The sequence below is a fragment of the Eretmochelys imbricata genome, chromosome 14 (assembly GCF_965152235.1).
Source record: "Eretmochelys imbricata isolate rEreImb1 chromosome 14, rEreImb1.hap1, whole genome shotgun sequence".
In the NCBI taxonomy this organism is placed as follows: domain Eukaryota; kingdom Metazoa; phylum Chordata; order Testudines; family Cheloniidae; genus Eretmochelys; species Eretmochelys imbricata.
Genome location: NC_135585.1, coordinates 680,262 through 705,881, shown reverse-complemented (window position 1 = coordinate 705,881; position 25,620 = coordinate 680,262). Strand labels below are relative to the sequence as shown.

Genomic DNA, 25,620 nt, shown 5'->3' with positions numbered 1-25,620 from the left:
AGCTTGGCGATGAGGACATGAACACACTTTTCTCTAAAACCGCATTCCCCCGCAATTTGGAGATCATGGTGTTAATGGGGCAGGTTCATGCTGTGGAAATCCAATTCTGGGCCTGGGAAACAAGCACAGAGTGGTGGGACCGCATAGTGTTGCAGGTCTGGGATGATTCCCAGTGGCTCTAAAACTTTTGCATGCCTAAGGGCACTTTCATGGAACTTTGTGACTTGCTTTCCCCTGCCCTGAAGCGCAAGAATGCCAAGATGAGAACAGCCGTCACAGTTCACAAGCGAGTGGCAATAGCCCTGTGGAAGCTTGCAACGCCAGACAACTACCGGTCAGTCGGTAATCAATTTGGAGCGGGCAAATCTACTGTGGGGGTTGCTGTGATGCAAGTAGCCAACGCAATCATTGAGCTGCTGCTATCAAAGGTAGTGACTCTGGGAAATGTGCAGGTCATACTAGATGGCTTTGCTGCAATGGGATTCCCTAACTGTGGTGGGGCTCTAGACGGAACGCATATCCGTATCTTGGGACCGGACCACCAGGGCACCCAGGACATAAACCACAAGGGGTACTTTTCAATGGTGCTGCAAGCACTGGTGAATCACAAGGGACGTTTCACCAACATCAGCGTGGGATGGCCGGGAAAGGTTCATGACGCTCGCGTCTTCAGGAACTCTGCTCTGTTTAAACAGCTGCAGGAAGGAATTTACTTCCCAGACCAGAAAATAACCATTGGGGATGTTGAAATGCCTGTAGTTATCCTTGGGGACACAGCCTACACCTTAATGTCCTGGCTCATGAAGCCATACACAGGCACCCTGGATAGTAGTCAGGAGCTGTTCAACTCCAGGCTGAGCAAGTGCAGAATGGTGGTAGAGTGTGCATTTGGACATTTAAAGGGTCACTGGCGCAGTTTACTGACTCACTCAGACCTCAGTGAAACCAATATTCCCATTGTTATTGCTGCTTGCTGTGTGCTCCACAATCTCTGTGAGAGTAAGGAGGAGACGTTTATGGCGGGGTGGGAGGTTGATACAAATCGCATGGCCACATAGCCAGACACCAGGGCGGTTAGAAGAGCACAGCAGGAAGCGCTGCGCATCAGAGAAGCTTTGAAAACCAGTTTCATGACTGGCTAGGTTACCGTGTGACACTTCTGTTTGCTTCTCCTTGATGAAAACCTGCCCCCTTGGTTGCCTCTAAATTCCCTGTAAGTCACCCGCCCTTCCCGCTTCGATCACAGCTTGCTTGCAAAGGAAATAAAGTCACTATCATTTAAAAAACATGTATTCTTTATTAATTGATTATAAAAATAGGGAGATAACTCACAAGGTAGCCCGGGTGGGGTGTGGGAGGAGGGCAGGAGGGAAGGAAAAGGCCACTTTAAAACTTGTTGAATGACAGTCTTCTGTTGCTGGGGCTGTTCTCTGGGGTGGAGTGGTTGGGTGCCCGGAGCCTCCCCCACCCCCATTCTTGGGCGTCTGGGTGAGGAGGCTATGGAACTTGGGGAGGAGGGAGGGCGGTTAAGCAGGGGCTGCAGCGGCAGTCTGTGATCCTGCTGCCGTTCATGAACCTCCACCAGACACCGGCGCATCTCCGTTTGATCCCGCAGTAGCCCCAGCGTTGCCTCATGCCTCCTCTGATCTTCCTGCCGCCACCTCTCCTCACATTCATCGGCCACTGTCATGTGCTCTGCTATTGTGTCCCTCCACACAGCTCTGTCAGTGCTGGACGACTGCATGAGCTCAGAGAACATGTCATCGTGCGTGCGTTTTTTTCCACTGCCTTATCTGAGAGAGCCTTTGGGATGGAGGAGGGAGGCTTGAAACATTTGCAGGTGCTGGAGGAAAAAAAGGGAGTGAAGTATTTAAAAAGACACATTTTACAGAGCAATGGCCATACTCTTTCGCGGTGAACAGCGCTATTCACATCACACAGCACCTGTGATTTTGGTACGAGGTCGCATTTTGCATCTTATAGTGAGTGCCTGTGGCTTTGGTGTTAGAGATCACACACGCCGCGCCGGGCAGCAGAGTTCGGCTTGCAGGCGGCCACGGTAAGCCACAGTCTTTCGGCTTCTGCAACCTTCATAACCGCAGCGCCCTCCTCTCCCATACCAAGCAAAGCCCGTTGAGTTGGCCATTCAGTGCTGTGGTTTTCTTGTTAACATGCAGCAGCAGAAACCAAACTACCCCCTCCCCCCCATCCAATTCTCTGGGATGATCGCTTTTCCCCTCCCCCCACCACCTGGCTAGTATCAGGAAAGATCCCTGCTAGCCAAACGCGAACAGCTCAGTGCCAGTGCCCCCTCCCTGCCACCGCATGGCTAACTGCGGGGAGGATTTCTCTTCAGCTACAGGCAAACAGCCCAGTAGGAACGGGCACCTCTGAATGTCCCCTTAATTAAATTCCTCTATTTCAACCAGGTTACCATGAACGATATCACTCTCCTGAGGATAACACAGAGAGATAAAAAACGGATGTTGCTTGAATGCCAGCAAACACCGGGACCATATGCTGCCAGGCTTTGTCATGCAATAATACCAGATTACTTGCTACTAGCATGGCATGATAAACTGTCCTACCATGGAGGACGGAATAAGGCTGTTCTCCCCAGAAACCTTCTGCAAAGGCTTTTAGAGTACCTCCAGGAAATCTTCATGGAGATGTCCCTGGAGGATTTCCGCTCCATCCCCAGACACTTTAACAGACTTTTCCAGTAGCAATACTGGCCACGAATGCATCACAAGTCCTCAGGGCTACTTAATCATTACAAAACACTTGCTTTTATAACATGTATTATATTTTAAAAGGTACGCTCACCAGAGGTCCCTTCTCCGGCTTCGTTGGGTTGGGAGGGTATTTCAGTCAGGGTGATAAAAAGATCCTGGCTGTCGGGGAGAACGGTGTGCTGTGTGCTCTCCCCAAGCTCCTCCTCCTCCTCCCCCTCTTCCCCATCTGCAAAATCCTCAGCCATGGCGGAGAATACCCCATTATCAGAGTCCCCGGACAGGGGTAGGGTAGCGGTGTCGGCCCCCCCTAGAATTGCATGCAGCTGAGCGTAGAAGTGGCATGTCGGGGCTCTGTCTCGGAGCGTCCGTTTGATTCTGTGGTTTTCTGACCCAGTAGGGCCATTCTTATGTTCTTATGAGGTGACAGTAGGATTGAGACAAGGTAGTGTGCTGAGACCACTTTTCAGCGTAAGAACGGCCACACTGGGTCAGACCAATGGTCTATCTAGCCTAGTATCCTGTCTTCCAACAGTGGCCAGTGCCAGGTGCCCCAGAGGGATTGAACAGAACAGGTAATCGTGAAGTGATCCCTCCCCTGTGACCCATTCCCAGCTTCTGGCAAACAGAGGCTAGAGACACCATCCCTGCCCATCCTGGCTAATAGCCATTGATGGATCTATCCTCCATGAACTGATCTAGTTCTTTTTTGAACCTTGTTATAGTCTTGGCCTTCACAACAGCCTCTGGCAAAGAGTTCCACAGGTTGACTGCGCATTGTGTGAAGAAATTCTTCCTTCTGTTTGTTTTAAACCTGCTGCCTATTAATTTCATTTGGTGACCCCTAGTTCTTGTGTTATGAGAAGGAGTAAATAACACTTCCTTATTTACAATCTCTACACCTGTCATCATTGTATAGACCTCAATCATATCCCCCCTTAGTCGTCTCTTTTCCAAGCTGAAAAGTCCCAGTCTTATTAATCTCTCCTCATACAGAAGCTGTTCCATACCCCTCATCATTTTGTTGCCCTTTTCTGTACCTTTTCCAATTCCAATATATCTTTTTTGAGATGGGGCCACAGGTGCTGGCTTCCTCAGTATTCTGGGGGGGTGCTCATCGCCCGCTCTGCCCCAAGCCCTGCCCACCCCTTCTCCTAAGTCCCTGCCTCTTCCTGCTCCGGCCCCCAAGCACACCCCTTCCCCACCCTCCCTCCTCCTCCCAGAGCCTCCTGCACACCATGGAACAGCTGATTTCGGCAAGCGGGAGGCACTGGGACGAGTTGATTGGCAGGGCTGCTAGCAGATGGGAGGCGCTGGGGGGGAGGGGAGAACTGGCTGTCTGCCAATGGGTGCTAAGCACCCACTTATTTTTTTAGAGTCGACATCTATGAATGGGGCGACCACATCTGCACACAGTATTCAAGCTGTGGGTGTACCATGGATTTATATAGAGGCAATAGGATATTTTCTGTCTTATCCTCTACCCCTTTCTTAATGATTCCCAACATTCTGTTCGCTTTTTTGACTGCCGCTGCACACTGAGTGGATGTTTTCAGAGAACTGTCCACGGTGACACCAAGATCACTTTCTTGAGTGGTAACAACTAATATAGACACTCCTCATTTTATATGTATAGTTGGGATTATGTTTTCCAATGTGCATTTGCATTTACATTAAATTTCATCTGCCATTTTGTTGCCCAGTCACCCAGTTTTGAGGGATCCTTTTGTAGCTCTTTGGAGTCTGCCTGGGTTTTAACTATCTTCAGTAATTTTGTAACAGCTGCAGATTTTGCCACCTCACTGTTTACCCCTTTTTCCAGATCATTTATGAATATGTTGAATAGGACTGGTCCCAGTACAGACCCCTGGGGGACTCCACTATTTACTTCTCTCCATTCTGAAAAATGACCATTTATTCCTACCCTTTGTTTCCTATCTTTTAACCAGTTACCGATCCATGCAAGGACCTTCCCTCTTATCCCCTGACAGCTTACTTTGCTTAAGAGCCTTTGGTGAGGGATCTTATCAAAGGCTTTCTGAAAATCTAAGTACACTATGTCCACCGGATCCCCCTTGTCCACATGCTTTTTGACCCCCTCAAAGAATTCTAGTTGATTGGTGAGGCAGGATTTCCCTTTATTAAAACCATATTAGTAATGGAGTACAGGAATCAAGCCTTGAAGACAGAGAAAACTAGTGCATGCTGACAAACTAGCCCTTTGGTTGACAGCAGAGAAGTATTGGTAAATATGGTATCAGACTGGCCATCAATATTTGAAAACCATGGTTTGAAGGTAAACACAAGGGACACTGACATTACACATGTAGGGAAGGCGGAAGAAGAGATTTTGATTGACGTTTCAGGAGAGACACTGAGTCAGCAGAATGGATTTGTGTTCTGAATGGGAAGCAGTGATATCAGAGCGAGATCTGGAGAATTTAAAAGAACCCACTGTGCACGGGCAGCAGTGAATAAGGTGGCAAGTGTATTGTGGAACTCGCAATTAAGTAACAAACTGAAAGGAAAAGTGTATGCTCCGTATGTTTGTCTTTGCCTGCTTTATGGTTAGAAACAGTGGTCTTATAGAGATGGAAGAAAAGAAGCTACAGCTGGTAGAAAATAATGTACTAAGGAGAATGACAGGCAAGCAGAGGGTAGACAGAGTGCTCATGGAAGAAATTAGAGGGAAGATGAACTTGGGACTTTCAGTGATAGATAGGTTGAGGCGTGCATGTTTGAGTTGGCTGGGACATGTGATAAGAATGGGAAAAGAACGACCAGCAAAGAAACCATGAGAACATAGCTAAGCATCCGGTCTATGGACAATGACCAATGCCAGGTGCTTCAGAGGGAATGGACAGAGCAGGCAACTTTCGAGTGATCCATTCTCTGTCATCCACTCACAGCTTTTGGCAGTCAGAGGCTAGGGACACCCAAAGTATAGGCTTGCATCTATCACTGTCTTAGCTAACACCCACTGGTGGATCTCTTCTCCATGAACTTATCTAATTCTTTTTAGAGCCTATTATAGTTTTGCCCTCCACAACATCCCCAACAATGAGTTCCACAGGTTGACTGTATGTTGCATGAAGAAGTACTTTGTTTTGTTTGTTTTAAACCTGCTGCCTATTAATTTCAGTGCATGACCCCTGGTTCTTGTGTTATGTGAAGGAGCAAATAACACTTCCTTATATACATTCTCTACCCCTGTCATGATTGTATAGACCTCAATCATATTCCCCCTCCTGTCATCTCTTTTCCAAGCTGAAAAGTCCCAGTCTTTTTAATCTCTCCTCATACAGAAGCTGTTCGACACCCCTAATCATTTTTGTTGTCCGTCTCTGTGAACCTTTTCCAATTCCAATATATCTGTTTAGAAATGGGGTTACCACAACTGCACACAGTATTCAAGATGTGGGCGTACCATGTCTTTATATAGAGGCAATATGATATTTTCTGTCTTGTTATCTATCCCTTTCCTAATGGTTCCTAACATCCTGTTGGCTTTTTTTTACTGCCGCTGCACATTAAACAGATGTTTTCAGAGAATTATCCACAATTACTCCAAAATCCCTTTCTTGAGTGGTAGCAGTTAATTTAGACTCCATCATTTTGTATGTATAGTTGGGATGATGTTTTCCAATGTGCATTACTTTGCATTTATCAACAATAAGAAAAGGAGTACTTGTGGCACCTTAGAGACTAACCAATTGGTTAGTCTCTAAGGTGCCACAAGTACTCCTTTTCTTTTTGCGAATACAGACTAACACGGCTGTTACTCTGAAATTTATCAACAATGAATTTCATCTGCCATTTTGTTGCCCCATCATCCAGTGTAGTGAGACCCCTTTGTAAGTCTTCCTAGTCAGCTTTGGACTTAACTATCTTGAGTAGTTTCATATCATCTGCAAATTCCCACCTCCCTGTTTACCCCTTTTTCCAGATCATTTATGAATGTTGAACAGTACTGGTCCCAGTACAGAGCCCGGGGGGACACCCCTGTCTACTTCTCTCGATTCTGAAAACTGACCATTTATTCCTACCCTTTGTTTCCTACATCTTAACCAGTTACTGATCCATGAGGACCTTCCCTCTTATCCCATGACAGCTTAGTTTCCTTAAGAGTCTTTAGTGAGGGACACAGGTGCTGACTTCCCCTCTGCCCGGTGGGTGCTCGAAACCCCCCTCCCTGCCCCTGCCCCACCTCTTCCTGCCCCACCCTTGCCCCACCCCCATTCCACCCCTTCCCCAATGTCCCCACCTCACCCAAACTGGGGTAGGGGGTAGGGGCTGAATGGGAGTGCAGGCACAGGCCCACGGGGGAAGGAAGTGCAGAGCCATATGGTGATGGGGGAGGGGGTGCAGAGCTACATAGGGACAAGGGAGTGGCTGGGTGGGGATACAGAGACACATGGAGACAGGGGGAGGGGATACAGGAACATGTAGGGACAGGGGAGTGACTAAGTGGGGGCCCAGAGACAGATGGGGGAGGGGGTATAGAGCCATTTGAGCACAGGGGGAGGGGTACAGGGCCACATGGGGATAGTGGGGTGGGTATCTGAGTGGGGGTGGAGGGACACATGTGGACAGGGAGTGCAAGGACACTTGGGGCTGCAGGAACACATGGGGACAGGAGCAGATGTACCCGACTGAATGAGAGAGGCTAAAGGTCAGACAGGGTCTGCATGGGGAAGCTTCCTAACAATCCCTCCTCACCCCACCAAAAAATCTGTTCCATACTTTTCCCACCCATACCTAACAACCCTCCAAGTCGACACCCAGGCTTCTTCCCAGCAATTTACTTCCCTCTCCTTCAGCTCCTCCATTACCCCTGACTCCCCCAAACCTTTGCACTGCTTTTGAGGGGTGCGGGAAATACCGTTCTGTATTGTAGTTTAAATAAATTATTACTGAGAGTGCTGTATTAATATGGCTAGTAAGGAATCTATTTGCAAAAAAAATACATTTCCTGAATCTTTTTGGTTGTCTGTATTCTTACAGACATACTTGCTGACAGGTATTTTTAAATAAATGACCAAAAACAATTGAAACTGGTGTGATTATACTGTGTTATGTTGACAAATAAAATATGCAGAATTTTAAAATATTCTGTGCAGAATTTTTAATTTTTCTGGTGCAGAATTCCCCCAGAAGTAATTTATCTAAAGGCATCAGAGAATCTGTTCAGACCGTCATGCTGCAAACTTTGGTTAAGTGATGGCTGAATCCAGGGCTTAAAGAGCTGAAAAAGTGGATGGAGTCTAACCCTTCACCTGTCTGTCCCCCAACACCATTGGTTCTGCCCTCTCCTCCTGCTTCAGGTCCTCTGGGCCTTGACCCCCTCCCTTTTCCAGGCCATGGAGGGAGAGGGTGGGGCAGAGGAGCCCTCCCACTGGTAAGGAGGGGAGGGTGCAAAGCTGCCCTGAACTGCTGGTCTCTTTAGTTCCCCCCAGGCCCCATCCCTTTGAGAACAGCTTTCGCTGCCTGAGGGAGGGGATGAGAGCTTCACTTGCTTCCCACAGAACCTCTGATTGGCTGCTTACCCCCAGAAGGTGGGGAAATGGGCAAGCAGCCAGTCACCAGGGTTTTGCCTGCCGAGATGCGGGAGGAGGTGAGCACGTGCCTGTCAAGTGGCCCCCAGCCCGGTGGAGGCACCACAGCCAACTTGGGCCGTGCTCTCTGGCCTGGGCAGCTCATGGGCCCAGCTTCCCATTGTCTTTGCTCACATGCAGGCAGTCACAGTGCGGCTCATGCCCTGCCCCATGAGAGCCCCGGGCAGGCTGGGGATCGTCCAGCCTTGCAGAGCAGGGCTGCAAAGAGCAGCCCCACCCCACCCTCCAGGGATCCCAGTTACATCACCACCAGCAGGGGTGGGCAAGGGGCAGCTGATCCTTTCACGTGGCCCACTGTAGCCCATCTTGGGGCAGGCAATCTGGCCACCAGGGCCAGGAAGGAGGCCGTGTTCTGAGGGGAGGGCCCCACCTGCTCACAGACACATCATGGGGTGCTGGGGCAAGAGTCAGTGGGCCAGAGCAGGGAGTAGGGCCCAGCCCTGTGGGGCAGGAACCAGTCCAGGATGGGTGTGGGACAGGCTCATTCTCCACACACACACCCTGGGACTTCTGCGGTCCTGGCACTGACCGGCCCCTCACATCATCTCCCACAAGGGGCAAGACCCAATCCTCTGACCCCCATGTCAGGCCAGAACTTAACTTCCCCATCACACACCCCTGGCCCGCCTGTGGGCTTTCGTGGATTTTGTGTCTCTCTAGTTCCTTAAAGTTGCCTGCCCCTTAAGTAAAGGGTGACCATATTTCCCTATGCTGAATACGGGACATCTGGTAAAATTACTCATATTCAAGCGAGTTCAATGGCAATCAGTCAGAACTATGCAGTACAAACGTTAAAATTAACATCAAGCTGACTGAGCCCCCATTAAAAAGAAATACTGCGTAGTTGGAGTCTTTTTATTCACCTTATCTTTAAGGCTTAAAGGTTCACATGGGGAGAGGTGACACACACACACTCCTGTACGCCTCTCTCACATACAGGGGGTGACCGACTGACCCTCCCCTCCCTGCCCAGTGCTCTCCACCCTCGATGACTGGTTGGGCCCCTGGGACAGACCTGCTCCACAGGTACCTGGTGCCACATCTTCTGGAGGCAACAGGTGGGGGGTACGTGCAGGGTCACGTGCTCCCCCACCCCAGATTTCTGCCAGGGTTCACACCAGAACATGGCCAACAGCAGCCTTTTAGCACTGTATGGGCGGGGGAAGGGTCGGGAGCTGCTTCTAGATGCTGGGGGTCAGAGGAAGGGAAGGATGACCTGGCCCATGTCTTTGCAGAGCTCATCTCTTCTTCTCCCCCACCTCTCCCGCTTGGCTGGAAGCAGCTTGTCCCTTCCTGCCCACCCCCTGTCGAAAGGCAGCTAACACCTCCATTCTGCTGCGGGCCACCAACATAACCCAGCAGTCTCCTGTCCCCTAGCTACAGCGTGGGCAGGAAGGGGTTAAGCCCTAAGGATGCATTGTGCTGGGTTACCTGGCTGCAGGGGCTTCAGCAAACCAGGCCAGGGAGGTGGCTCAGCAAGGGAGGGTGCCTAGGGTATGGAGCAGCCCCACACTCCCTGGGGGCAGGACCCAGGTCAGGGGTGGGGCAGGTGAAGAGGGTGCTAAGCCCCTGCCTAGGGGGCTGCTGTGGAACCTGCAGATTTGGGGCATGAACAGGCTGGAAATGGGGTCCCCCCCAACTCCAGAGCTTAGCTGAGGAGAGCCTTCCCCATGCCAGCCCTGTGTGGAGCTTTGGCATATGCCAGGCTTGGCTCCTTCTGGCCAGCGCCCCAGGTCGGAAGGTCTTGGGCTTTCCCAGGGCCCCAGCTCAGCCAGAAGCAGTGGGGGAAGGAAGGAAGGAGCCTGCGGCCAGGCTGTTGGTGGTCTGAGTGTTCTGCCCAGGGGCCAGTTCTCCGCACAACACTGGGAGCGGGACATGTCCTGCCGGGAAGGATATGGAGGAGGAGCAGCAGCGGGGCTGGGGGTTGAAGGGGCAAAGCAGGGAGAGGTCAGCGAGGGGGGCAGCACATAAAGGGCCAATGGGTGGGCAGCAGAGGAGACATGTAACCGGCCACTACCTGGCACCTGCCTGCACTCACCAACCATTGCAGCGCGCAACCAGTGCTGGCTGGAAACAGGACGGGGGGCAGGGTCCAGCTGGCTGAGAGCCAACACGCAGCAGGGGCTGCGCTGACAGACCGCACACTGCATCTTCGCTCCGCCACCAGCCTTGCACACCCACCCCCATCATCAGACATTGGACACCCCCACTCACCGCTGGTGGGAGGGCGGCTGGTGAGCAGGGATCCAGCCAGCAGCAGGAACCACCAGTACTGATGGGGAGGGGGAGGGGGAGAGACAGAAAATATGGGACAATTTGCCCATTTTTAAGAAAAAGTTAGGACACCTGATGGAGGGCTTAAATACAGGACTGTCCCTTTAAAAATGGGACATCTGGTTATCCTACTTTAGTACAGTATCAGAGGCAACTAATAGAGCTTTACATTTGCCCCTACGAAACCCACTATTTGCTTTTCTCCCACACAACCACAGCATAAGAATTCAAGAAATGTTTTGAGTCAAGACTTCTGCTACAAGCACTGTAATAGTCATCCCACCTCCACCTGTCTTGCGTCATCGGTAAGCTGGAATGACCCCTAAAGATGGGTTTGGAGAAGGGAGCTCCACCAATGGTCTGTGACAAAAGGTAGTCATGAAGTACACTGAGAGTGATCTGCTGGTAATATCCTAGTCTCCCCCACAGGGTACACCATCAGGACAAAAAGAAAAGGAGTACTTGTGGCACCTTAGAGACTAACCAATTTATTTGAGCATAAGCTTTCGTGAGCTACACGAAAGCTTATGCTCAAATAAACTGGTTAGTCTCTAAGGTGCCACAAGTACTCCTTTTCTTTTTGCGAATACAGACTAACACGGCTGTTATCCTGAAACCATCAGGACAGTTCCCTTGCTCCAACACTAGATCCAGAGTGTGGCTAGTTGTACAAATTGAGCCTTCAGCCTCCTAGGGGCAGAGAGAACCCGTCTCCTTCCCAAGGCAGCTGAGTGACAGAAAGCTCCTGATGGGGAGGAGATGTGCAAAGGTCCCCTTGTGCCCCTGCAGTACAAAGTGGGTGAGTGGAGTTTGTTTCTGATGCTGCATTGTCTAGTGATATTGACCCATCTGGGGGTGGGGAGGGTGTTACTGTGAGGTTAGTGGGAGGAGAGAGGTAAGACACTTGTTGTAGGCTAGAGAGTTTTCTGCATGGCACGCTGACAGTGTAGCCGCTAAGCAGCTCAGCACATTGTAAAATCTGCACCTTCAGCACACCCACTCACATACAAAGACAAATTAAAGCAGATTTTGTGGGTAATTACAGAATGGTGGAATTCCCCCTTCCCCAGGATATTCCAACCAACACAACTGGGGGCAACCATCCTGCTGTGGAAAGTCCTATCTTCAAACTGCTTCTCCTCTAAGTAGGTACACCACAGAATGACCATAGCAGGAAAGCTGCAAAGTCACTATGTGAATCACAGCCAGCGGTGGGAAACAATTATTCAGGGAGATTTCACTTGGAAATTATGGTTCCAATAGGACTTGTCTGTATGTGTGCAAATAAAACAGAGGCTGAATTTTTCCCTGCCCCTCTTCAGCTCTGCGGGGCTTACAGCTGTCACCTGGACACCTTCTCAGATGATTAGCAGGTCCTCATCTTGTTGCTAGATGCCTTGGACTAATCACTACACTGAACCCTGTCACACTGCCTAGTCAGCAGCTCACATCCCCCTCTCCAAGAATCTGCCTGGCCCAGCACTTTTCTGTATCTTAGGGAAACAAAATCCCCCCTTCCCCCACCCATGCCAGAAAGATTCTGCCTGTCATAATATTCCACCAAGCACATTCCTCACCATCAGATCACTCACCCAATTTACCCCACTTAGCACATCCTTTTCCTGGAACACATTACCTTTGAGCTAGACAGTGCTCTGCAGAGGAACAGATGTAGTGTGCAAACACTACATTGAACTTTGCAACAGTTTTAACCTCCTGCTCACCAGCCAGGATTCCCCTGGGATCATGGTCAAATCCTTCCCTCCCAGCTGGACCCCCAGTAGCTATCAGACCTGGGCTGGAGTCTCAGAGTTCACCTCATTGCCTCAGCCAGGGGGAAGCACTAGCTCTTTCTACTGAACCTCAGGTTTCAGAGTAACAGCCGTGTTAGTCTGTATTCGCAAAAAGAAAAGGAGTACTTGTGGCACCTTAGAGACTAACCAATTTATTTGAGCATGAGCTTTCGTGAGCTACAGCTCACTTCATCAGATGCATACCGTGGAAACTGCAGCAGACTTTATATATACACAGAGAATATGAAACAATACCTCCTCCCACCCCACTGTCCTGCTGGTAATAGCTTATCTAAAGTAATCTTCAGGTTAGGCCATTTCCAGCACAAATCCAGGTTTTCTCACCCTCCACCCCCCCACACAAATTCACTCTCCTGCTGGTGATAGCTCATCCAAAGTGACAACTCTTTACACAATGTGCATGATAATGAAGTTAGGCCATTTCCTGCACAAATCCAGGTTCTCTCACTCCCTCACCCCCCTCCAAAAACCCACCCCCATACACACACAAACTCACTCTCCTGCTGGTAATAGCTTATCCAAAACTGACCACTCTCCAAGTTTAAATCCAAGTTAAACCAGAACATCGGGTGGGGGGGGGGGAGTAGGAAAAAACAAGAGGAAATAGGCTACCTTGCATAATGACTTAGCCACTCCCAGTCTCTATTTAAGCCTAAATTAATAGTATCCAATTTGCAAATGAATTCCAATTCAGCAGTTTCTCGCTGGAGTCTGGATTTGAAGTTTTTTTGTTTTAAGATAGCGACCTTCATGTCTGTGATTGCGTGACCAGAGAGATTGAAGTGTTCTCCGACTGGTTTATGAATGTTATAATTCTTGACATCTGATTTGTGTCCATTTATTCTTTTACGTAGAGACTGTCCAGTTTGACCAATGTACATGGCAGAGGGGCATTGCTGGCACATGATGGCATAAATCACATTGGTGGATGTGCAGGTGAACGAGCCTCTGATAGTGTGGCTGATGTTATTAGGCCCTGTGATGGGGTCCCCTGAATAGATATGTGGGCACAATTGGCAACGGGCTTTGTTGCAAGGATAAGTTCCTGGGTTAGTGGTTCTGTTGTGTGGTATGTGGTTGTTGGTGAGTATTTGCTTCAGGTTGCGGGGCTGTCTGTAGGCAAGGACTGGCCTGTCTCCCAAGATTTGTGAGAGTGTTGGGTCATCCTTTAGGATAGGTTGTAGATCCTTAATAATGCGTTGGAGGGGTTTTAGTTGGGGGCTGAAGGTGACGGCTAGTGGCGTTCTGTTATTTTCTTTGTTAGGCCTGTCCTGTAGTAGGTAACTTCTGGGAACTCTTCTGGCTCTATCAATCTGTTTCTTCACTTCTGCAGGTGGGTAGTGTAGTTGTAAGAAAGCTTGACAGAGATCTTGTAGGTGTTTGTCAGTCCCTTTCTCCACTGTCAGGCTTTCTGCAGGGCCCCTGACTTTCCAGCCTTAGGAATGTCCCCAGGAACTCATAGTCACCTATGCTGGGCGCTTTGTTCCAATATTCAGGACTCTTCCCCAGAGGAAATGAACGCTATACTAAACCAAGAAAGCTCAGAGCTTGTCTCTTCTAGCCCCTTTCCCAGGGCTCCAGGTGCTTGCGTTTACACACAGCTACCTACAACTTCCCAGCTTTTGCTGTGCTGTGGGTCCCTCTAATAGACAGTACAGGTGTTGTGGTAACAGACAGATCTTAGATTAGAGGGGCTAGTGCCTTGCCCCTGGGTAGTGTGGGTGAATTATGCCACTCTAAACAAGTAAAGGTGCTTATTTGGAGACAAAAGCCCAGCTCTGTGGAGTTGCTCACTTGAAGGGATGGGTCCGTGATAAAAGGGTATGTGATGGAGAACTGCCTGAGTAGAAAACTTCTTGTCTTGTGCAGGTATGAGTCAGCTCCTACCTAGCCCCCTGGGGAGTGTGTGGTATTATTAATTAGATAGGTTTGGACGGAACTTGAGAGATGTACAGGGATAGACAGGGGTTTACAAACTGACCAAACGTCACACTCTTTGCATCAGAACACTTTGTTGCCAATTGGGCCCTGCAGATATAAATACCTTATACCAGAAATCAGACATTCACCATGCTGTGCTACCCACCCTGCAACATGAAGTCCTCACCCCAACTTCTCTTCAGCAGCTCCTCTTTGCTGTATCTACGTTTTCTCAATGCTGCTGAAAGGGCAGGGAGCACCACGGTGGCTACTGGAAATGCTGACACAGGAAAGAGGGTTTTGCAGCTGCTTCTTGTTTAGGTGCCTGTGATGGTGCTAAAGCAAGTCACAGCCAAAATGCATTAAGCGGGGGGGGTGGGGTGCTTACTTCCTGCCTGTGAAGTCCTGCTCTCCTGAGGCCAGGCCCAGCAGCCACCTGTGCTCCTGCTGGAATTGTTATTTTGTAACATTAGAGGGGAGTGGGTGCTGCATGAACATGAGGACATGGGTTCTGGCCCAAAGAGCTTCCAGTCTAAAAAAATGTCAGCAGAAGGGTAAGAGAGGGATATGTGCACATCACGGTACTCAGAGGCACAGCAACACACAAGAATTAGGGTGACATGCTGGCTAAAGGTACTATGTCCTTAAAGGGATATGCTCTCGATCTAGGATATTCAACAGTAGCTGTAGACTCCCATGCAACACATGGAGGGGGACAAATTAATAAACCCTGCATATGTTTTGAATGGGGGTTGATGGGCCCTTCTCTGGGGGGTCCAGAAGACCAGCTGGGCTAGAACTCTCTGAAGCCCAGCTTGTAAAATGAGTGCTAGAGCAGGGCTTTCCTTCCAGGGCTCCCTCCCCTGTGTGATGGCAAGGGTGCTGGCCCATCCTGCAGTGCCTTCTTTGGAGGACAGAAACCTTTTGGCACGGCTGGTGGTTCTTTATTGCACACTGCCAGAACCACTGTTTAGAACATTCCTTTCTCCAACAAAGGCCAGTGACTGCAGTGCACATGGTGGGGAAGGAGGCTGTGTTGCCCCCTTTCCACCACTTAGGCTGCAGTAATTTGTGCAGGTTGGCTCTGGGTGTGCTCTGCTTCTGCCCCACTGTGGTGCTGTGCTCACCACCACAGGCCCAGCCCACCGTGCAGCTCTGCTCCCTCGCTGTGATGCTAGCTAGAGGCACAGGGGCTTCTTGTTAGAGGTGCAGAAGCCCAGGCCAGGCTCTCAGGGGATTACAATTTCAGGACCCTTAACTGGCACACTTCAGCCAGAAGGGGTTTTCCCTCCATGTTTTAAACCACTAAAAGCAAGAGCTAATGAACCTGCGAGTACAGCTTCTGTGCTATTGCCCCCAGGAGGCAGGGTGAAGAGCAAGGTTGGACCTTAATCTCCCCCCTTTAGGAATTAGTCTCCAATGAAAACAAACCCTCTCAAGGGGCTAAAATGAGTGCAGTGCAGAGCAGGAGATGGTGGCGACAGCTGGGCTCCCTGCCAGTGAAGGGACACACTCCAAATCCACACAGCTCACACTAGCCCCAGGCTGAGAAGCAAAATTTATTCTGGAAAGAGGGAGGGGGAGCAAGTGTGTGTAATTCAGCAATAGCATCCCATGCTGCCTCTGCCAAGCAGGAGCTGGGACAGCAAGAAAGCTTTTACCCTTGTGCCGCATGCAGCGTGTCTCCACTGCAGCGGGGAGTGAGCCTCCCAGCCCAGGCCACAGATGTGCTAGCTGGGCTTGAGACAGTGTACTACAAACACGTGCAGAGACTCAGACTAGCCCCCTTCCCTCAGCTGCAGGAAGGTGGGTTGGTCTGAGCTAAAGCCATGTCTGCCTAGCGGGGACACACTTCCAGAGACCTTTCTGTGCTCTACATGCTACCTGCGCTGGGTCTCAGCCCCAAGGGTCTATGCACAGAGGCCTGGCCCATGAGGCTCCGACACCACCAGACTGTAAACCTCAGCTCTGAGACGGAAGCCACGGGCTGGGTGAGGAGACTACACAGCAAGTGAAGCACTGCTGCCACTTCCCTTCTAGGGCCAGCAGCGGCCAGGATGCTGACAGATCAAGAACAATGCTAGCACCTGCAGACAGACTTTCCTTCTCGCTCCTGCCCCCACCCCGTTGGAACAGAGGTAGGAAATGGTCTAGAACAACGTTTATCCACCCATATCATTGCCATGCCTGCTGGCTTCCACTGCACCCAAGCAAAAGGAGAACTGGGGGCTGTTGTCTACCCCGTGCGATTCTTTGGTGTGTAACATGGTTTCCATGGGGGGGGGGGCGCAGCAGGGGCAGAGAAGCTATGTAAACATAGATCAGCTTAGCCCTTTGCTGTAAATATGTCACACAAAGTAGTGAATGAAATACTGATAGGTTCAACACCCACCTCCATGGCTAGTGTCTGCCAGCCCATGCATTTCTCCTCTGTCCCTTTAGTACACCACCTTCCAGGGAGCTGAAGATGATGGGAGGGCATGTGACAGATAAGAGGAGAGGGCAGGAAAAAGAGAAAGTGCAGCAAGGCGAGGGGAAGAACTGCCAGGGCTCCAGTACAAAATGGGGAAAGTTTTCAGTTTGAGCTGGATCACAAAGGGTGGTGAAGCTGGAAACCATTAAGGACTGATGTAAATGTTGGGGAATGAGATGAAGTTAGAAAGGAACCACATGTATATGGAGGAATCCTGTGAAATCAGCTCCAAGGGAAGGCTGACAGTCTCTGCATACACAACTGGACAAGACACTGGGAAATGGGCAAATCCTGCTGGGGCCTGGAACCAGGTGTGACCTAAATGGGGGTTCCCCCTGCCCTCTCTGCCCCCAAGGCAGCAGGTAGAGAACACGCTAAGGAACACGGAAAGCATTTCAGGCATGGGATGAAAACGGAACCATTCAGTGGTGGTAAGGTTGGGACTGGACCCTGTTCACAGGCTGAAGGGAAAGGGAACACTCGCTTGAGTTGAGGCTTTTTGAGCTGCTCATCCAGGAAGGGTGCTGAAGGAGAACTGGCTGTGTCCCCAGCAGTGTGTTCAGAAGGGGGATGTTCAGATAGCCTGGCCTGCAAAGCGCACCAGGCACAGGAAGAGAGACACATGCTCTGAGTTCTGCACAGAAAAATACGTGGGCTGCATCATGCAGCTACTGAAACGTGGATTCTGGGCTGAGGGGAAAGCAAGGCTGCTGCTCTCAGTGGAAGACAACTTTGAGCCCAACCCCAGTATGACGCACAGAGGGGATGGATTCTACTCTGGGTGGTGAAGAAAAAGATGGGGATAGGAACCATGGGGCCACGAGGGGCCCAAGGCCCCACTCTAACCTTCAGAGCCAAGGAGCAGCAGGATACCCCTTAAAATAAGCCATCAAAATAAACTACTGCCCAGGAGATTATTAATGGGGATGGAGGGGCTAGCTTTATGGAGAAGCCAGCTCCCTGCCCAGAGGAGACACTTTGTGTCCCTGACAACCAGCTGTGCCCGTAACCCAGCAACTGCCCACCCCCAAAGGGAAGCACATGCTAGTGACGGTGTTCCCACCTCAGCTGGAAGTTAAGGTCCCTTCTCTACAGCTTTGCACCGCTCCCAAAGTTGCTGCAGGCCGAGAGCCAGGCAAGGGCTGGGAATGCCTAGGACTAGAGCTTTTCCTTTACAGAGTGAGAAGAAAGTGCATGCAAGAGGGCTGGTGCCTGGCCGAGCCTCATCCCTTCAGTTCTTCTTGGTGCTGGGCGCCCAGCTGCTGCTGAACAGACTGACTTTGTTGGCAGAAGCCATGGAAACAGAGGGAGACTCCAGCTTCACCTTATCCAGAAGGGTCTTCTTAATGGCAGCTGGGGAGACCTTCTCCTGATCCGCTAGGTGCTGCAGCTCCCTGCAGGAAGAGTCTGTCAGTCAGTGGGAAGAGCAGAATCACAAAGGAGAAGGAGGCATCGAGACAGAAAGGAGCAGCAGAACTCTGCAGCCTTCCCTTTAGGGCAACACTGCCAAGCGTCAGGGAGGCCTTACACCTGCTCACCTTGTGCGAATGCAGGAAGCCTCCACGGCATTGATGAGCAGTGAGCGAAAGCCTCCACTCTCCAGGAAGTGCAGGGCATAGATGGTGGCTCCCCCAGGTGAGCAGACATTGTCCTTCAGCTGCCCAGGATGCTGTTCAGATTCCAACAGCATTTTGGCAGCACCCTGCAGCAGGAGAGAGAGGGAAAACATGTGTCAGAAATAGGACCAAAAGGATTCCCAAAAGTTGTGAGTTCCAGTTCCCTGCTGCTAGACGGCTACAGTAGGCAATGGGCCCCTTTCTCACATTTGCAGGGCTACTGGAAACCCAGCTCAGAGTTGCAAGTCTGTAGAGGAGTAAGGGCCTCGCACTTTCCAGCCTCCCTCAGAGCCATCAGCAACTTGAATAATCTCTGGGAAATTCCACCCAGGGAGATCTTTGTATGAAAAAACTGTCCTCGTGGACCTGATTTGATCCAGGCGCTTGCAGACTATCTGGATGGACCAGATATGAACTGAATGGAGTATGGAAGAGAAGACACTGACCAGTAAGGCCTGGGCTCCAAGTCGGACAGCTAGCCTGCGAGGAAGCCCCATCTTCACACCTCCATCTGCCAGAGCATCCAGGGCTGTGAATGCCTGAGAGACCAGAAACAGCATGACAGTGATTCTGAGGTTTGGAGACCAACGTGTGCCCTCAAAGCTGTGACATTCCCAGGCAGAGGGACAGTGTCCAAGGCTCTGGGGTCACTGTGGATCCCCACCACTTAAAGGGACTTGATAAAAATCACTCTTTGTTGAGGACAATCTCTTAAGCAAACGAAGATGACAGACTGGGAAGCCAGGAACTCAGTCCTCAGGCTCCCCAGCACGTGCTGCAAACCAAGCTTCACATCCACCCAGAGGGCCTCGGTCTTGAGCAGGGCGATTCAGACTCTGAGGCTATTCCATCCTTGGCCTCAGATGAAATCGCCGACAAGTGGCCCAATTAGCACCCAGTTTTTGTAATGTGGATGCTTGTCTACTAGGCACTGAACAGAAACCCACATTCATTACTAAGAGGCCAAGCAAAGTCTAACAGACTCTCATTGTTGAGCTGGCCTGGCTTTGAACAAGACACCTACAGGTTATAGGTTACACACTCCAGGTGATTAAGCGGCAAACAGTCCTGTGGCACCTTATAGACTAACAGACGTATTGGAGCATGAGCTTTTGTGAGTAGCATCTGACGAAGTGGGTATTCACCCACGAAAGCTCATGCTCCAATACGTCTTTTAGTCTATAAGGTGCCACAGGACTCTTTGCCACTTTTACAGATCCAGACTAACACAGCTACCCCTCTGATGCTTGACTCCAGGTGATTAGAAATTCAAATCTATCCCCTTGGTCAAATCTGCAGCCTAATCTGATACCATTTTAAGATGCAAGTGTGTTCTCAGCATTTCAAGTTCAATGTTCTCCACTTGACTTGCATAACCCAAAGAAGGTTTCAGAGTAACAGCCGTGTTAGTCTGTATCCGCAAAAAGAAAAGGAGGACTTGTGGCACCTTAGAGACTAACCAATTTATTTGAGCATGAGCTTTCGTGAGCTACAGCTCACTTCATCAGATGCATACCGTGGAAACTGCAGCAGACTTTATATATACACAGAGAATATGAAACAATACCTCCTCCCACCCCACTGTCCTGCTGGTAATAGCTTATCTAAAGTGAGCATCAGGTTAGGCCATTTCCAGCACAAATCCAGGTTTTCTCACCCTCCACCCCCCCACACAAATTCACTCTCCTGCTGGTGATAGCCCATCCAAAGTGACAACTCTTTACACAATGTGCATGATAATGAAGTTAGGCCTTTTCCTGCACAAATCCAGGTTCTCTCACTCCCTCACCCCCCTCCAAAAACCCACCCCCATACACACACACACTAACCCAAAGAAGTGGCACCTACATAAGCAGGGCCGCTGCCGCTGAGGCCTGTAACAGCATCTATTAGGTCCTCTTCTACTTCAGTGCAGAAGCCCACACTAGCCATCAGCTGTTCCAGGAGCTTCCCATCTTCCACCTCTGCGTGAGTCCCTGTGGCATAGACGGTAGCACCTTCCCGCACGATCACAGGTGTGTTAGTCATGCACCTGATCACTTTCGGGGTGGGACAGAAGGCAGAGAGTTTCTTGGGATGGGAAAGAGTTGGAGACAGAAAGAGAGAACGAACCAGATTTAATACACCTTCTACATCTGGAGTAAACCCCCCTCTAGGGAACTCCTAAAGGTCAGAGGGAATCCAGCGGGGTAAAGGACCTCTTCCTCACCCCACCCCCAGGCACTTCTACAGGATGGTCACCAAGATTCCCTCTGTTAAGCCTTTGCCAAAGGGGACAAGCGCTTAATGCAGTGTCCCTGGGGATGCAGGTGAAACTCAGTTACAGAGAACTGGGCAGAGCCTGCCCATCCCTTGTAGCAGCATTATCATTCTAACATGGCCCCTGCAGTCTCCATGGGGGCAGCTCCTGCAGACATCTACCATAATGAGTCTCCATGAATGCAGAGGGGCTGGCAGCCCTCAGCAGGGAAAGACAAGACCTATTAAAGTTTCATACAATGATGGGGAACGAACAGGGACGATGCCAAGGTCCTATTGACACAGGACCTGATTCTGGGACGCTTCCCAGGCATTGCATGACAATCTTGCAGCAGAGGGTCTTGAAACCATATGAACCTCCCTACTGGCATAAGGAGGATTCCCTGGTGGTCTTGGGCCAGAACAGACCTACTACACCCCTTCGTAGGACTGGGACATTCCATCTGTGTTGCTGGAATGCATAGCACTTAGACTCTGACTATTGCGGACTTCCAGACTGCCCCTTACGGACCACTGCAGCCAGGGAGTAAGTTAGTGACTGTTTTAGCTTATCCTGGGTATGATTAGGAGGTGCAAACAGGGCCTAGTGCAACCTTTGCGCCTCCAAAAATTGGCTGCAGTCCAGAAATGGGCCAGAGTCTCATAGGCAAATGGTGCTTAACTCGTGAGCTGTAGTGCTCCCAGTGCCAGAAATGAACATTGTACTCAACTTCTGGCAGCTGGAAGAACAAGTCAGTCTCAAAGTCAGATAGCCAGAGCTCCAGCCCTCTGGAAAAGCTTTCTAGAGTTTTAGTACCCTGACTTCAAGAAGCTTCAGGTGCAGATGCATGCAGCTAGCCCTATCCCCAGGCCCTTTGACCCCATCAGAGCTGTGCAGCACTCTGTTCCTCACCTTCTCAATGGAGCTGATAGTGACACCAGCAGCACATGAGACCACGATGTGGCGATTCTCTATATCTGAGCCAATCTCGTCCAGAATGAAGGGAATGATGGGAGGTTTCACAGCCAGGAACAGAACATCGCTGTTTTTAACTGTTTCCTTGTTACTTATAGTGAAGTTTACACCTATTTTCTGGAATAATTTGAAAGTTACATAGCAACAGCATCTCATTCCTAGAACTTCCTTGCATTCTCAGCTCTTAGAAATGGCATTTGGGATCAGGATTCAGCCAAGCTGGGTCAGCCACCAGCAGAGAATAATCTTGTTCACTAAGAGTCATACAGAGACAGACTTGATCAGCAGAGAGTACAGCAGTAACCCAGTGAGAACAGGACAGTTTGTTTTTTTTAGTTACTATGGGGGAAGAAGCGAAGTTACATTCCCAGCCTTTATAGCTCATGATCAGTTCCACGTGGCATTTTCACTGTAGTGCAGTCATGCACTTTGAACGTGTAACTATTGACTCTATTTGTAAATTCAGATTCCCAGAGTGGTTCTCAATTGGCTTCTCTGGGCAAGAAACTCTTTGCCCCAAAGATGGGAACCACTCACCTTTCCTGGCTCTGTGTCCACCGTTGGCAATAAGTGAACCCAACAGCCAATGGCAGGAAGTTCAGATGTGAGATGATTCAGACCCTAAAAGAGCCTTATTGAGCCAAGCAGAGAAAACAACATGCAATACTGAACATAGGAGTCCTACTTGTGGCCACTGCAAACATATTGAGATCTTTATGTGATTTCTGTGGGCAGGAGTTTGGATCTTACAAACACTGGAACTTACCCTCAGTCCAGATACAGTTGGGAGGTCAGTGTCTGGGGAACTTGCTGTGATCTTATGAGCAGCCAAAACCCCTAGGAAAGGGACAGGTAACTTCAGTTTGGGTTCCACGTGTCTTGCTTACCCCAGAGCTTCTTCACTGTTATTCATCCAGGTTATTCTGAACTTGGTCATTCCCCCACACTCATGTTGTCCCCTCACAACACATCTCTTCTTCTGGCTCACTGATGTACATACTGATCCTAATGGCTCTCTACTAAAAAACTCTCACATTCTCAAGCACCCTGTGGTTTAAGGATGAAATACACAAATTTGCATCAAATAAATAGGGTAGTTTTAATGCACACCTTTTGTTGTTACACTGCTAGTCTATATGGGGACATGTATTTTGCTGTACAAGTGTCATATTTAAGTTTTGCTTACAGCTTTTAAAAGTTTTCTTTCCGCTCCCCAGAGGGCTCGCACCCATTATTTCCATCTCTCCGCTGTGTCTCCCGCAGATCCGTGGGAAAGAACGCTTGTCCGTCCACGCAGATCTGCGGGCTCCGTTTGACCAGCCAGGAACCGCCCAGGACCCTGACCTCCGCCGCCGCCGCCCCGCGGGCCAGGCCGCCCCGCTCCGGAGCCAGGCTCCCCCTGCCGCCGCCCCGGGCTGCTGAGCGGCGCAGGCCCCGGAGCAAGGCCTGGGGCGGGACGCCGGGAAGGGGAGCGCGGGGCGGCGGGAGCGCGGGGCGGGAGCGCGGGGAAGGCGAAGGCGGAGCCCGGCGCGCAGCACCCACCTGCCGCGGCGAAGCCCCGGGCCAGGGCGAAGGCGAGCTGCCCGGCTCCGATGAACCCCACGCTCATGGCGGGGCCGCGGTCACGCGCGCGCGCGGCCGGCCGGCATCCCCCGCGGGGCGGGGGCGGGGGCGGGGGCGGCGCAGGCGCCAGCGGGCCCGCGCTGCCTGGGCCAGACCCGCACCCGCAGTCCCGAGCTGGCGCCCACGTGGCCGGTCCGGCGAGGGGAAAGTGGCGGCCTCGCCTCCACCACGCGCGGCCCAGGCACAGCGCGACAGAGACCAGCCAATCCACGGGTGAGGGGGTGGGGTCTCGGCGGAACCTCAACCAATCAGAAAGACGAGGCGGGGTCACCTCTCGGCCCTCGCCAACCGTTGGGGCAACCTGTGTTTGCGATTGCATCATTCGCTGCCTACGAGTGCCGCAAGGGCTCAACGCTCCTGACGGCCATTATGTCCCGGCATGCAATGCTCCAGCTATTCTGACGTAGAGCCCGAGCTGCCTATGGGGTGCGGTAGTCTAGGCGCACGTTGCCTTCTGGGAATTGTAGTTTCAGGGGACAGAGGGGACCAGCTCATTGGTAATAGTGACAACAGGTTCTGGAACGTTCGAGGTTCGCTTCCCGCCCTAGCTAGAGTCTCGCAGAGCGCGCGCAGGGCTGGTCAGTGGCGGCTTCCCGCCTCATTAGACGAACGGATACTCATGGGGGCTCTGCCTCCAGACATACACTCAGGGGGACCCAGGCCAGGGCGCCTCAGGTCCGGACGGACGCAGGGAGGGCCTGGCCCAGAGCCCCTCGGGTCCAGACGGACGCAGGGAGGGCCTGGCTCAGAGCCCCTCGGGTGTGGACAGACGCAGGGAGAGCCTGCCTCAGAGCCCCTCGGGTCTGGACGGACGCAGGGAGAGCCTGCCTCAGAGCCCCTCGGGTCTGGACGGACGCAGGGAGAGCCTGCCTCAGAGCCCCTCGGGTCTGGACGGACGCAGGGAGAGCCTGCCTCAGAGCCCCTCGGGTCTGGACGGACGCAGGGAGAGCCTGCCTCAGAGCCCCTCGGGTCTGGACGGACGCAGGGAGGGTCTGGCTCATAGCACCCCGGGTCTCGATTGACAGTTGAACACAGATATGGGGATGATACTGTAATATATGCCAGGGACAAGGTCAGCCGTTAGGCAGACCCAGGATCAGGTGAGCGTAAACATAGGGTGGCTACAAACTGTCAGAGCAGCAGATCAGCCTCTTACTATGACAAGGGGAAGGGCCCGTAGCAGGACTCATGTCATCTCATATATGGGCACTGGGGAATTTGTTGTGATTAGCCAGTTTTGAAAGGATGTTGTTGCCACACTGTTTGGACATTACTTTTCTTGGGAGCACTTCGGCAACTTTGGTTGGCAGGGAGCTGGTGCCAGAAGCATCGTCAGTGCATACAGCACTATCATCACCATGGATACCCCCATCACCTGCTGAAATCCAGGGATTTACTATACCAATAAGGCGGCTTTTACCTGATCCTGAAAGTTGTTCTGACCACGCCAGATCAGGAGAAGGAACCTGCTGCTCATCCACCCAGGTCCTGTAACTTATATACAGTGCCCTCTATATATCAGTGAGTCTCAAACTTTTTTACTGGTGACCCCTTTCACATACCAAGCTTCCGAATGCGACCCCCCCTTATAAATTAAAAACACTTTTTAATATGTTTAACACCATTATAAATGCTGGAGGCAAAGCAGGGTCTGGGGTGGAGGCTGACAGCTCGTGATCCCCCATGTAATGACCTCATGACCCCCTGAGAGGTCCCAACCCCCAGTTTGAGAACCCCTGCTCTATGTGCTTGAGAGACCCTCTCTGTGTTTATGTAAAATAGAAGTTGCAATGCTGACATTAACATGATTTATATTTAACAGGAATAGACTGGCAAGGGGCAAATCTGATGAGGCACCAGATTAGAGAATGCAGCCCACAGCATTGATGAGACAAAGAGCTAGGTAAGTTTACAAAATACAATTAGACATGTATATGACTAAGTATAACACCTGTAGTGAGCCCAGTTAGAATGTCACAATATTATTATTTGTTACATGTATTGCAGCATTGCGCTGGGTGCTGTACTAGCATATAGGAAGAGGTAAATTGGTCTCACAGCATAGATGGGTCCTGAGGGATTTGAAGAAGGTAGGGGTCGTGTCCTTATGGATCAGTTCAGGGAGGCCATTACACATATAAGTATCTCACAACTGAGGATGACAATACAGTGGCTTTCAAACCCCACGCACCATGGAATGAGTTGATCACCAGCTTGGTTAGGGTCAAGAAAAGAAGAACCTTCCCACACCCCTGACACCTCCCAAAAAAGGATAGTATTGTATATTTGGGTCATCATAAAAGGCTTGTGCCTTTTTTTGAAGCATCCAACATTGGCCA

At 50.8% G+C, this 25,620-nt stretch overlaps 1 protein-coding gene across 4 annotated transcripts; it reads right to left on the bottom strand.

Moving 5' to 3' along the window:
- Positions 1-15,896: 15,896 nt before the first annotated feature.
- Positions 15,897-23,335, bottom strand: PYCR1 (pyrroline-5-carboxylate reductase 1). Of its 4 annotated transcripts, none has more exons than XM_077833170.1 (7): positions 23,201-23,335; positions 22,425-22,495; positions 21,596-21,775; positions 20,293-20,514; positions 18,891-18,983; positions 18,367-18,530; positions 15,897-18,235 (listed from the first exon to the last, which is right to left on the bottom strand). In XM_077833170.1, exons 1-7 carry the CDS (start codon positions 23,265-23,267, stop codon positions 18,172-18,174), a joined length of 861 nt encoding a protein of 286 aa, XP_077689296.1. In that variant the 5' UTR covers positions 23,268-23,335; the 3' UTR covers positions 15,897-18,171. The 4 variants fall into 4 exon arrangements, with proteins under 4 accessions (XP_077689296.1, XP_077689292.1, XP_077689293.1 ...); XM_077833166.1 differs by having other exon boundaries at positions 15,897-18,222; XM_077833167.1 differs by lacking the exon at positions 23,201-23,335 and adding an exon at positions 22,845-23,144 and having other exon boundaries at positions 15,897-18,222.
- Positions 23,336-25,620: the final 2,285 nt, after the last annotated feature.